Here is a 13,002-nt window from a genome sequence, read left to right as displayed (position 1 = left end):
CTGGGTTCATCCCAAATGGGACCCTATTCTCTTTTGTAGTGCACTACTTTTGACCAGGGCCCTATGGGTAGTGCACTATAATGGGAATAGGGTGCCATTTGGGACAAAGCCCCTCGCCTCACACCGGGCTCTGAGGCACAGAGCATCCTGATGCCCAGCTCTTTCTTTTCTTTTATATTTCCTATGAAATCTGACAAAGTTGTTGGTCTGCCGGTGGCCTTTTGTCGGATGTTGAAATTGAAATTGGCCGTTTCTATGCAGGCTTTGCATACACAAAGACTGTGTAGCGTTAGTTGTAGCGGTTATTTGACCTGGGCTACCGGATATTAACAGCACTGCCACATGCAACAGTACAACAGTGATCGCCATGTGACTTTGGCTTGTTTTGTGCTTACACTATAAGTCTAAAGGACTGCCCTTTCATACAGCTTTTTCCCAAAATGGCACCCTATTCCCTTTATAGTGCACTACCCATAGGGCCCTGGTCAAAAGTAGTGCACTACAAAAGAGAATAGGGTCCCATTTGGGATGCACACAGTGACACACGTACAATGGAGATTCCCTGTTGACGATGCTTTTTGAGTTTGAGATCTGCTATACCGACGCAAACGATTGGTATGATGATAATTTGACAGTGACTGAAACTCTTTCTGTTGTGTTTTTCCATGTGTCAATTTGAGTGAAACCCTGTTTCTCTCGCTGTCTTCTGTCAGGTGTTCTTTATAGCGTTTGTTGTAAAGTAGTGCTGAGTGATTAACTGAAATAACAGTTTTTGGGTTATTAGACAACTAATTGACCAATGTCGATTCAGTTACTTAAATTCTATTTAGTTCGTGTTTTTTTGTGAGCCCAATGTGCCATTTCTCTCTGGAGTGAAATCGAATCATTCATGAGAGAAATTAAGTCTAGGAAGTATGTGGGATACTGGTTTGAAGGGAGATGTAATTTTCATTAAGCAAGTATTCAACCTAGTTCAGCGCAGAAGCGTGATAATTAACTACAATGACAATAATCCATTGCGCCTTTTCTTTCCGGCTCGGACAGAGACGGACACACTTAAGCCTGCTACGTTAGGTTGCATACAGACCGCATGAAAGAGGAATGTACACAACACAATGAGGAGAGAGCTAGAGAAGGTTTGTGAAAGTATGCCTTATCTACTTTGAAGAGCTAGTAAAATGATTTTGTCAGCTCTGCAGCATACGTAGGCAGGCTGGCCTAGCTAAATAGGATGACTAAAGACAGTACAGTATGGGGAGCACAGAGATGACGTTAGATGGTCTGGCTGGCTGGCTGCTACTGACTGAGCAGAGATGCGATGATGAAAAATAATAAAGTAATCAAATAATAAAGTAATTAAATAAAAAGTAAGTAATATTCACAGAAATATTTTATTTCATAGTCATTTCCAATTTTTCTATTGATGTCTACCCAATGTGACCCTGACAGAGACAATTAAATATTTTCAATGTTTTGCAATTGAATGTTCACTATTTTTGGCTTTGGAATTTCCATTAAAAAGCTGTAAAATATTTTCTGTAATTTCCTTTTTTTTTTCTTTTTTTTTTACGGAACCAATCTCAAACACTAATCACTCAGCACTATTGTAAAGGCTCTTTCACCTGTGCTACTTTACACCCCCTTCGACAATACTTAGTTCGCCAAATTATGTCATTGCGTCTTTTTTTGTGTGCTCATGATGTCACCCTAAAGTTGACCTAAATGGACTGCCCCCCCCTGAGTGATGCCTGAGTGACGGTAATGTTTAGGTTGCAATGTTTTTAGCCTGAAACCTGTCATGTTTTCTCAAATTCAAACTGCTATACAGATGCAAATGATTGTTATCATAATCATTTGACTCAAACGCTCTCGCTTTGCGTTGTGAATGGTGTCCGTATGACTGAAACTCTCTGTCTATGTGCGTTTCCGGTCAGGTGTTCCGGACGGACTTCATCACGGCCATGAAGCTGCCAGACTCGGCCCAGCTGGGCCCTGATGACTTCTACGTGCTGTCTGACCCCTGGAGACAGGAGTGGGAGAAGGGGGTCCAGGTCCCCGCCAGCGTAGACGCCATCCCAGAACCTGTCGTCAGGTAGGGAGGATGTTTTTACTGTTTGAGGGCTCTATTAAAATCACCTGATTCCATTTTGTTTTTCCAGGGTTCTGTTTTGTTAGGTTTTTTCGCTTTCAAAATCCCCCCCAAAATTTCAATAGAGAAACACTGTTTAAACCACGTCAGGAGACTGCTTTTGAGCTATAGGGAAAATGTGAGACGAATTCCATTGCACACCTAGCAAGAGGCTGTCGTTTAGTGATTGTTTTTGTAACGCTAAATGAGATGGTAGAGTTTGCAAAACAAAACTAGCCACTGGATGCAAATAATCAGGATATCATTCTGCAAGGTAAGCATAGGCTACTTTGTATGTCAGATTTAATTGAGAAGGTTTTTGGGAACGCCTTTCCATCTACCAGAATATTTTTCATGAGCCTCATTGCCGATGACTACACAAAGTGCCAGCTGCACGGGGAAATTTTGTTTGCCTCTTCAGAAAGTTGCAGGAATCACGAATCACATTCTGTTCGTATCTTATGACAGACTTGGGCAAATTTGAAAGAAATATTCAATTCATTTAGTTTATTCAATACTAAGTTCAATAAATTTTTGGAATATTGTTGAATTCCATTTTTTTGTGACTCCGTCCACATTTTTAGGGCCCTACTGTTTGAATGCTTTCACTGCTCTGATACAGTGCAACCAGGAAAAGCAACCGCACTCTGAACCCTCACACACCAACAACACTGTTTCAATGCTTTCATTTATTCTGATACAACTCTGATAGGTGAAATGTGTGTGTGGTTGTGAGGCAGAGGTAAAGTGGGGGGTAGAGAAGTCACACCAATGGGACTGGGTCACAGGGCAACATCAACAAACCTCAGTGCTTTACTCTCCTGCTCATACAGGAAACACAATGTGCCCAATCACACACTAAAAGGACCGCCGTTGGGAAACACTGCAGAGGACACAATCGCATTCTCTCACACACACACACACACACACACACACACACACACACACACACACACACACACACACACACACACACACACACACACACACACACACAGACCTGTGTGCTTAGCTTGAGTGTAACGTTGCAGCATGTTGCATTGCCCGGCTCTTGGCTATCATCATCTCCCACAGACAGACGGTCGTGTGGCAGTCTCGGAGTCCCCCCCCACACACACACACACACACACATGCCCCATTCCCCACCACACACATTTGACAGGTTTTACTGGAAGTGATCACAGCAGCACCATGTGTTCTAGAGGTCAGGTCAGCTGCATTGTGAGAAAGGGTTTGTAGTGGGCCCTTAAGTGCTGCTCAGTGTCCAGGGATCGTAGGATCACACACCAACCAGGGTTCATAGGATCTGGGAACATGGAGATGTTGGTCGGCGTTCGTCAGATGGGGGGGAACTACACAGACTGGGTTGTAGGCTTATTCCTCTCCCAGAGTGAGGATGGGAGACTGGGGCGCACGCACACACACTCATGCGGTGACACACACACACACACACACACCTACATAGAGACTCACGGAGTGAGGCAGAGGATAAAGTGGGGGGTAGAGAAGTCACACCAAAGGGACTGGGTCACAGGGAAACATCAACAAACCTCAGTGCTTTACTCTCCTGCTCATGCAGGAAATACAATGTGCAAAGATGGATTGGATAGATAAGCTGTGTGTAGACCTGGATAGATAGCCTAGTGGTTAGAGCGTTGGGCCAGTAACCGAAAGGATCGAATCCCCGAGCTGACAAGGTAAAAATCGGTCTTTCTGCTCCTGAACAAGGTCGTTAAGCCACTGTTCCCCGGTAGGCCGTCATTGTCAATAAGAATTTGTTCTTAACGGACTTAGTTAAATATGAATTAAAAAAGGTACAAATTAGGAGAGGAACAGATCAGGGTAACTAGATAAATGGATGGATAGATTCACAAATTAGCATGTGCTTGCCTTGATTGATTGATTGATTTAGAATGTGGGGAGATGCAGGGATAGATGGTTGAAGGTAGATAATAAGTGAGTTGACTGCACTTAAAAATAATGACATCTTCCAAAGAATTGTGGAAAGGAAAAGCTGCAGGGCCTGTCGGTCTCAGCTAGCCTTGCGTTCTCTCGGGCTCGCAGTCCTCCTCTTCTCGTCCACTGTGCGGCCCTCGCTCCGTCTGTACGAGCTCACTGTGCCGTCATGGTTTCCGATAAACACTTAATGGTCGAAGAGAAAGACAGAGATGGCTCGGTCCCTGTGTTTGTGCTCCTTTTCAGAGAGAGAGAGACCCCCCCCCCCCCCCCCCCCCCCCCCCCCCACTCCCTTGGCCAAGTGGAAGTAATTAGCCGTTGCATAACAGTCTCATTCGGCAGACAGAGAATGACGAATTGGCACGGTCTCTTTAGCCTCAGTCCCCATTGAAACGCAGGGGAAAGAAATCATTACATGTACGAGAACCTTCCTTTCTCCTAATGAGAAAAGGCTTGACGCAGCAGCAGCAAAGGCAATTTTTTATTTTCTTCTGTTGACTGTGGTGGCGGCATACTGGAAACCATCATACTTCGAAAAGACTTTTGGTTTGGCCTGAGGGGAAGAGGAGAGAAACTGAACAGTAGCTGAGAAAAAGGGCGAGCGAGTGCATGGCTTGGTGGCTCAGTGGGGAGATAAAATACGTTTGGGGTTCAGAGGTCTAGAGAGCCGAGGAGCAGGGCCTTGACCTAGGAAACTAGCATTGCTTCCCCAGGGAACAACCTCATCTCAGTCCTAGGCTACGTCCCAAATGGCACCCTATTGGGTATAGTGCACTAACTGTGGCCAGAGCCTTTGATCAGCTCAAGGCTGCATCCTTTCCCAGCAGACCAGGCTTGAAGTCACAGTACACTATTTTATGGCCACTTCAACAACTGGAAACTCCCCAAACTCCTTCCATGCAAGACTCCTTCTATGATGATGATTGACATTATAAAGAGACAGGCTTTCGGCCAAGGATGAGCATGGGTCAAAGAGGTTTTAAGAACCCACTGCTCTGTACCACATCATTACCAAACTGACTGGTTCTGCCTGGCCTGGGTCACTGGGTTCAGGATTGACTGAGCTTGGCTTGCTGCTCTCTGGCCTGGCTCTGCTTGGCTTGGTAATGGTAACTCTGACCGCAGCCTGCCTGCTGTCTGTCTAATCCCAGTGCCTGGGCCTGCAGGCCTGCAGTTTCCAGAGCAAACCTGGGTTCAATACTGTTTGAAAACTTTCAAAATAGTTTGCTTTAGTTTGCTTTAGTCAGCCTGGAGTGCTGGGGGTGGGATCCATATGCGTCAGGAAGCTCGATCAAGCCCAGCTAAAGTATTAGATGTGGTTTTGAATAGTATTTGAACCCAGGTGTGGTCTCCTGTTCTCCAGAGCTGCTGTGCAGAACAGGCTTTGTAAGAGTCCAGTCATGCTGCTGTAAGCTCACTCACCAGGGTGGCTGGATGGAGGGGCGCCATCACTTCTAGGCCTATACTCTCCTGTTAACTATGTCACAGGGATGCCCTCTCCTTTCATTGTCTTATCTATGGCTTGGTGAACTCTGGTTCAATCCCACATCCACCCCTTGCCCCTACCCCCTATGCATGGAAAATAATGGATCATTTTAAGCAATACGAAGGTAAATATGCTCAGGTTTGGTTTCTCTGGTCACTTTTTCTATGCGCCAGTAACTCATCAGTGGATTAGTAGACCTCGCTGTAGTGGTACACCACCTATTGACTTGAAGACTGGTTTAGTAAAACGGGAGATGAAATCCACGCGAGCTGTGCTTGGAATCGTAAGCACATAGATCACTGAAAGTAGGCTATTAAGTCATTTGTATTACATCCTAAAGCACAACATTCTCCAAAGGATGTATGTGTTTGTATAAGCTGTCCCCAGTGTGCGTGTGTGTGTGTGGGGGGGTGCTTGTGTCTGTTTTACAGTAGTGATCCCTTGGGTTGTATGTGTGTGTGTGCGTGTGTGTGTTATTTCTCCCTTGGGTGGTGCAGCTGGATCTCTTCGCAAGGAAAAGCAGTCCTCCCACCAAAAGCAGTGTGCATGCCACAGCTATGAATCCAGCCTACAGACACACACACTCACCCTCCACACCAGTACTTGTGGTTGGACCCGTGTGGCGGATCAAAGCTGTGTGCTATGCATCGTGGGCTGAGCAACATCTGGGGCATTAAAGGGTTCCCTACGAACTCCCATCTGCCTGCTCTCTCTCCTGTGCCTGCATGTGTGTTTCTATGCGAGCTCATTGTGTGTCTGTCTACATGTATGTATCACGTGTTGTGCACCCTGCCACCTCAGACATACAGACCGCTTTAGGGGGAAAGGTCTAGTTGTTGATCCTCCCACATGAAACAACAGGCAGCTCCGTTGTTATCAGTTCCACTGCTGCCCTGTGGTGCATGTCTCTGTGGTGTTTTTCTTTGTGGTTTGGTGAGGGGCCCCTCATGCCAATAGCTGTGGCCACTGCGGGCTCTGCAGGTGGCAGCAGGACCTTCAGAGGCTGAGTCCCAAATATCAACCTATTCCCTATATAGTGCACTGCTTTTGACCAGACCCCTATGGGCCCTATAAAGGGAATAGGGTACTCTTTGGGACACAACCTCTGCTCGGTTTCGCCTGGGTGACTCATCCTCACTTACTCACTTCCCACTCCTTCTCACAAATGACGCTATTTCCTGCTCATCAGGGACGGTCTGTTGGTTCAGCAGCCTTTTCCTTTTGGTTTTTGAATATCTCTGGTAGGGAGAAGGAGACTAGGGGAGACACAGGCTCAGAAGTACACTACACACATGTAGCAAGCCAAGCAATCCACAGCAGGTGTTAGCAAAACGGACGAAGCCTAAACAACTGTCTCGCCTAGAGATGCGCCGATATCGATATCCGATATTTTCCTAGTCCCCCCCCCCAAAAAACGATATTTGACATTTTTGCAGCTTTTTAAGCATTCTAGTACAGTTAAATAGTTACTCATGGACGCAGCGTTCTAAGGCACTACATCTCAGTGCAAGAGGCGTCACTACAGTCCCTGGTTCGAATCCAGGCTGTATCACACCCGTTCGTGAGTGGGAGTCCCATATGGCGGCGCACAATTGGCCCAGCGTCGTCTGAGTTTGGCCGGGGTAGGCCGTAATTGTAAATAAGAATTTGTTCTTAACTGACTTGCCTAGTTAAATAAAGGTTACACACACACGCACACAAATACCACACACACCACACCACCGACCCCCCCCAAAACGTTTTTTTTTGTTGGCATTTACGTATGTCCCCATTACCAGTAAAACATCATCAAAACCTATTTTTTTCACCTACTTGCTGTGCTGTTTCGTTGTTCTTTTGTTCAGTCGTTTCAATTTCAACCAGGATTTCATCACACATGTCAGGCAGTGAAGTTTCAGCTCTGTGTGTCCGTGGCCTCTTCCTCGGTGCGCACTGTCGCTGTGTCCGTTTCCATCTTGTCCAGCTATGTATGTAACATTTCACGTAAACCCTGTTTCGTGTCTGCATCGAAGTAGCGGTCCTTGTACCTAGCATCGAGCCTGGTGGCGACATAGTAAAGAAGCTCAGAGAGAATGCCACCGGCTCACTTGTTCACAGCCTCAAGTAGTTTTGTAAGTTTTAACCCCGCGGTCTGTGTCGGCAGTGTTGTTGAGCTGGCGTTTCAATTCCACGACGGAGGATATCACGTCTGCTCCAGACACAGTCGATGAGTTTATTTCTCCAGTCAGTTGTTCAAACGGCGCTAGGAGTGTGTTCAAGTTTCAAACATGTTCTCAAAGGCCATTTGAAATGGCAGCAGCGGTACGAGAACCAGCGCATTCTTGAGCATGCAATACGGCTTTCCTCAGTACGAAATCCTCGTCGACCCGCTGTGCGGTCAGACTCACTCAGCATGCTCATGGGGCTGACGTCGCTGGTCCGAATATCAGTCGTGACGTTAATAGCAGTAGCTCATAGATGTACGTTTCAAAAACACTGTGTAACTCCGGTAGGGCAACATCTGAAAAATTGTGTGTACCGGGGCTCGACCAGTCGGCGAAAGCCAACATCATCCACGACATAGGACGGTTGATTGTCAAGGGCAATGAATTCCATTGTCTTGACGTTGATGGATTTCGCCTTTTGAGTTGTCTCGCTGACGATGTTGGCATTTTTAGCTAATATCGTCCGATTCCGATATGCTCATCGATTTTATATCGTGCATCCCTTGTCTCACCAGTCACTTCTATTTCAAATCCTGTGGTTTGTAGCTAAAAGTTGGATGTCAAGAGGAAACCTCGTCGTTGACCGACATACTCCAGGATTTGAGCTCTAATATTTAATATGAGGTGACAGTACAGAATATACAGTGCATTCGGAAAGTATTCAGACCTATTCCCTTTTTCCACATTGTTACGTTACAGCCTTACTCTAAAATGTATAAAATATTTTCCCCCCCTCATAAATCTACACACAAAACCCCATAATGACAAAGGAGGGGGAAAAAAGGTTTTGGGAAATGTATAAAAAAAAAACTGAAATACCTTATTTACATATGTAATCTGACCCTTTGCTATGTGACACGAAATTGAGATCAGGTGCATCATGTTTCCATTGATCATCCTTGAGATGTTTTGTCAACTTGATTGGAGTCTACCTGCAATTCGGCCTGCAATTCGACCCCCAAATTTTGTTTGATTAAAAACATCAGCAAATCAGCTCCAAGCGATATTTTATTTTAACCCCCTTCTCGCCCCATTTTCGTGGTAAGTGATTTCAAATGTTGTAAATCTGTTCCAAAGTATTCCCACACATAATAAAGAGATATACAGTAACAGTCAAGTTTGGACACACCGACTCATTCCAGGGTTTTTCTTTATTTTTACTATTTTCTACATTGTAGAATAATAGTGAAGACATCAAAACTATGAGATAACACACATGGAATCATGTAGTAACCAAAAAATATTAAACAAATCAAAATATATTTGAGATTCTTCAAAGTAGCCTCCCTTTGACAGCTTTGATGACAGCTTTGAACACTCTTGGCATTCTTTGTGGGAACTCCTTCAAGACTGTTGGAAAAGCATTCCAGGTGAAGCTGGTTGAGAGAATGCCAAGAGTGTGCAAAGCTGTCATCAAGGCAAAGGGTTATTATGTTTGTAGAAATACAAAACTTTCAATCATTCAATGGTATGTCATCACTATACTTTACATTCCGACATTACATGTATCCATCGCAGTGCTATTCTATACCGTTGAAGTACAGTTCTAGGTCATTGTGCATACCATATGTAGGTCATATGAACTTCATCCACAGTGATTCTGACGATTTTGGAGCTGTATAGGATTGAGGCCAACACATCTCTCCCAGGCTTCCCCAACCAGCTCTCCGGACTTCCGAAGACAAGGTCACATGCACCCTCACGTATAGCGTTCTTGTCTTCCACCACACACTGCTCTGAGACCCAGGGCTGTTGCTTTGCGGGTTTCGTCATCCGTCCACTAAAGTCTTTAGCCGGGAGACGACTGTCAGAATTGGAGGTTGTTTGCCGAGCTTTTTAACCTGTTTGGGCTGCACGCTGAATATTGAAAAAACTGGAAAATGTGTGCACATTTTCAAACGGCCTCCTAAGAAACTTTTTATCTTCCAATATGCATATATTTACTACTGTTGGATAGATAACAGTCTGTAGTTTCTAAAAAGGTTTGAATTGTTTCTCTAAGTCGAACAGAAATATTTTTACAGCCATTTTCCCAGCCGAATTGAGTTTCCCAAAATGCGATGTGTCTCTTTAAGACCTTCTCTATAAAAGGCCATTTGACTTATGACCATAGGGACACGTCAGAGGCGTTCGCCAGACTGTAATGCGGAAGTGAGAATTGAAAGGAGTCGAATATCTCTTCCCTGGACTGAATAACAGAACTTCTTGTGAGACCTGCGCAGTTAAAATAAAAATCCGGGCGCGAAGGATAATTTGATCTCGGCTTCTGGAACAAGGTAGATAACGTTGAATATGATGCCTGACTACGATATTATTTGCTACATGTCACAAAATCATCCTAAAGTGTGTTTTTTCAATATACTTTAATTATATTATTGCAATTTATTCTGGACTTTAGATGTGAAACGACGGAAGAATTTTTTGAAGAAACGCTTTCTGGCGCAGCAATGCTACCGTGCTAGCTAACCAAAGAGGGAAATCATTCGTTCTGGAACCCAACTAAAGACTCTACTGGACATTGGACCCCGTTACAACATTCTGATGGAGTACCAAGAAAGATAAGACCCAATTTGGGATGCTTTTTCATATATATGTCGAACTGTTGAATGCTAACTCTGCTAACTATGCTAGGCTAGCGCTTGACTAGAATCAATGCTGCCTTATGCTAGCTTATGATGTTAGCTAATATAACGATATATTGTGTTTTCGCTGTAAAACACTTCAAAAATCGGAAATGTTGTCTGTATTCACAAGATATCTGTCTTTCATTAGTTATCCACCATATGTTTTTCTGAAATGTTTTATGAGGTGTAATTAGTAGCCGACGTTGGTGTATGTATTTTCTCTGGCTACTCCCGGCTGGATTCAGACTGTAGCTATGTATTAGCATTTTTGGGTAGCATCAATGTAAAACTGATTTATAGCTAAAATATGCACTTTTTATGAACAAAACATAGATTTATTGTGTAACATGTTATATGACTGTCATCTGAGGTCGTTTTTTCTGGGCTCTTTAGGTTGGTTTTAGTTTATTTCGGTTGGTTGTGCATGCTACTTCAATCATAATTCATACTTCATAATCATAATTCATACGTGTCTGTCCACTTTTGTATTTGGTGGTGAGCTAACATAAATATATGTGGTGTTTTCTCTGTAAAACATTTAAAAAATCGGACATGTTGGCTGGATTGACAAGATGTTTATCTTTCAAATGCTGTATTGGACTTGTTAATGTGTAAAAGTTAAATATTTTTAAAAAATAGATTTTGAATTTCGCGCTCTGCAGGGGTGTCATTTTCGGTCCGAGGTCGGGCTTGCACCCCAAACAGGTTAAAGACTAGAACTAGCTAGCTGGTAAAAAAAAAAAAATCCCCCAGAGCTCGTTGGCGAGACCGCCAATACATCTTCCTCTCGCACGAAGGCTCAAATGCTCCAATTAGTCCTGTTTTAATTAAATCTCTAAGCTGGTCATTACTATGTGGCAGTGTCGTCTCTCTATCTCCTTTTCAGAAAGCCCCATCAGAGTATTTCTCCCCACAGTTTGTCTAGCTGGGCTAGCTAGCTATCTTTAGCTTGGCTTGTTTACTTCTACTGGGGGTGTAGAAAATTGACAAGGAAGCGTGGGGGGTGTTGCACATGCGCATATCGTGCATATGTGAAACAATCAAAAAGTTTGCTCAAATGAGCGAATATTGAATTTTACACAGTGGGTCACAACTCTTTGTTGTGTAGTCTCATCAACTAAACTTCTTCTGTGTGTGATTTTAAAATAATCGGTTCAAGAACATTCATCTGGTGTAATAGAAGCAATTATTGGTACCATCATGGTTGTCTTAAAAAAAAGTTTTATTTACACGAAGATTGCCATTTTCCCTTTCACTATAATGGGGGATCCTACCGTGCCTGCAATACTGCGGTCGGCCTTGAACTTCTTGGCTTCAATGAGAGGGGGCAGTCCTTTTCCCCTGGTTTGGACCTAGGCAGACCGGAAATAAAACACTTACAGTGGGAAGAAAAAGTATGTGATACCCTTTGGAATTATCTGGATTTCTACATAAATTAGTCATAAAATTTGTAGACATAAAGTCACAACAATAGACAAACACTTAAACTAAACTAACACACAAACAATTGATTTTTCATGTCTTTATTGAACACACTGTATTCACAGTGCAGCTTGGAAAAAGTATGTGAACCTTTGGATTTAATAACGGGTTGACCCTCCTTTGGTAGCAGAAACCTCAACCAAATGTTTTCTGTAGTTGCGGATCAGACCTGCACAACGGTCAGGAGGAATTTTGGACCATTCCTCTTTACAAAACTGTTTCGGTTCCACAATATTCTTGGGATGTCTGGTGTGAACCGCTCTCTTGAGATGCTGTGGCATGACCTCAATCGGGTTGACTGACTGGGCCACTCGAAGGCATATTTTTCTTCTGTTGAAGCCATTCTGTTGTTGATTTAATTCTGTCTTTCGGGTTGTTGTCCTGTCGCATCACCCAACTTCTGTTGAGCTTCAATTGGTGGACAGATCGCCTAACATTCTCCTGCAAAATGTCTTGATAAACTTTGGAATTCATTTTTCTGCCTGACAGCAAGCTGTCCAGGACATGAGGCAGCATAGCAGCCCCAAACCACGATGCTCCCTCCACCATAGTTTACAGTTGGGATGAGGTTTTAATGTTGGTGTGCTGTGCCTTTTTTCCCTCCACATATAGTGTTGTGTGTTCCTTGCAAACAACTCAACTGTAGTTTCATCTGTCCACAGAATATTTTGACAGTAGCGCCGTGGAACATCCAGGTGCTCTTTTGCAAACTTCAGACGTGCAGCAATGTTTTTTTTGGACAGCAGTGGCTTCTTCCATGGTGTCCTCCCATGAACACAATTCTTCTTGTTTAGTGTTTTCGGTATTGCAGACTCGTCAACAGAGATGTTAGCATGTTCCAGAGATTTTTGTAAGTCTTTAGCTGACACTATAGGATTATTTTTCAACCTCATTGAGCATTCTGCACTGTGCTCTTGCAGTCATCTTTGCAGGACGGCCACTCATAGGGAGAGTAGCAACAGGGCTGAACTTTCTCCAATTATAGACAATTTGTCTTACTGTGGACTAATGAAAGTCAAGGCTTTTAGAGATACTTTTGTAACCCTTTCCAGCTTTATGCAAGGCAAAAATTCTTAATCTTAGGTCTTCTGAGATCTCTTTTGTTCAAGGCATGGTTCACAT

General features: G+C 43.8%; 1 protein-coding gene across 2 annotated transcripts in view; it reads left to right on the top strand.

Moving 5' to 3' along the window:
• The window catches only part of LOC129820771 (protein Jade-1-like), a 152,092-nt gene that overhangs the window by 41,786 nt on the left and 97,304 nt on the right, over nt 1-13,002 (top strand). For both annotated transcript variants that reach the window (XM_055877726.1, XM_055877736.1), the window contains exon 4: nt 1,935-2,092. In XM_055877726.1, coding sequence (XP_055733701.1) covers nt 1,935-2,092 — 158 coding nt within the window. The remainder of the gene's footprint in view (nt 1-1,934; nt 2,093-13,002) is intronic.

The sequence above is a fragment of the Salvelinus fontinalis genome, chromosome 2 (genome assembly GCF_029448725.1).
Source record: "Salvelinus fontinalis isolate EN_2023a chromosome 2, ASM2944872v1, whole genome shotgun sequence".
NCBI classification, from domain to species: Eukaryota; Metazoa; Chordata; class Actinopteri; order Salmoniformes; family Salmonidae; genus Salvelinus; species Salvelinus fontinalis.
The sequence above is the reverse complement of the archived record's forward strand: the minus strand, read 5'-3'. Positions and strand labels throughout refer to the sequence as shown.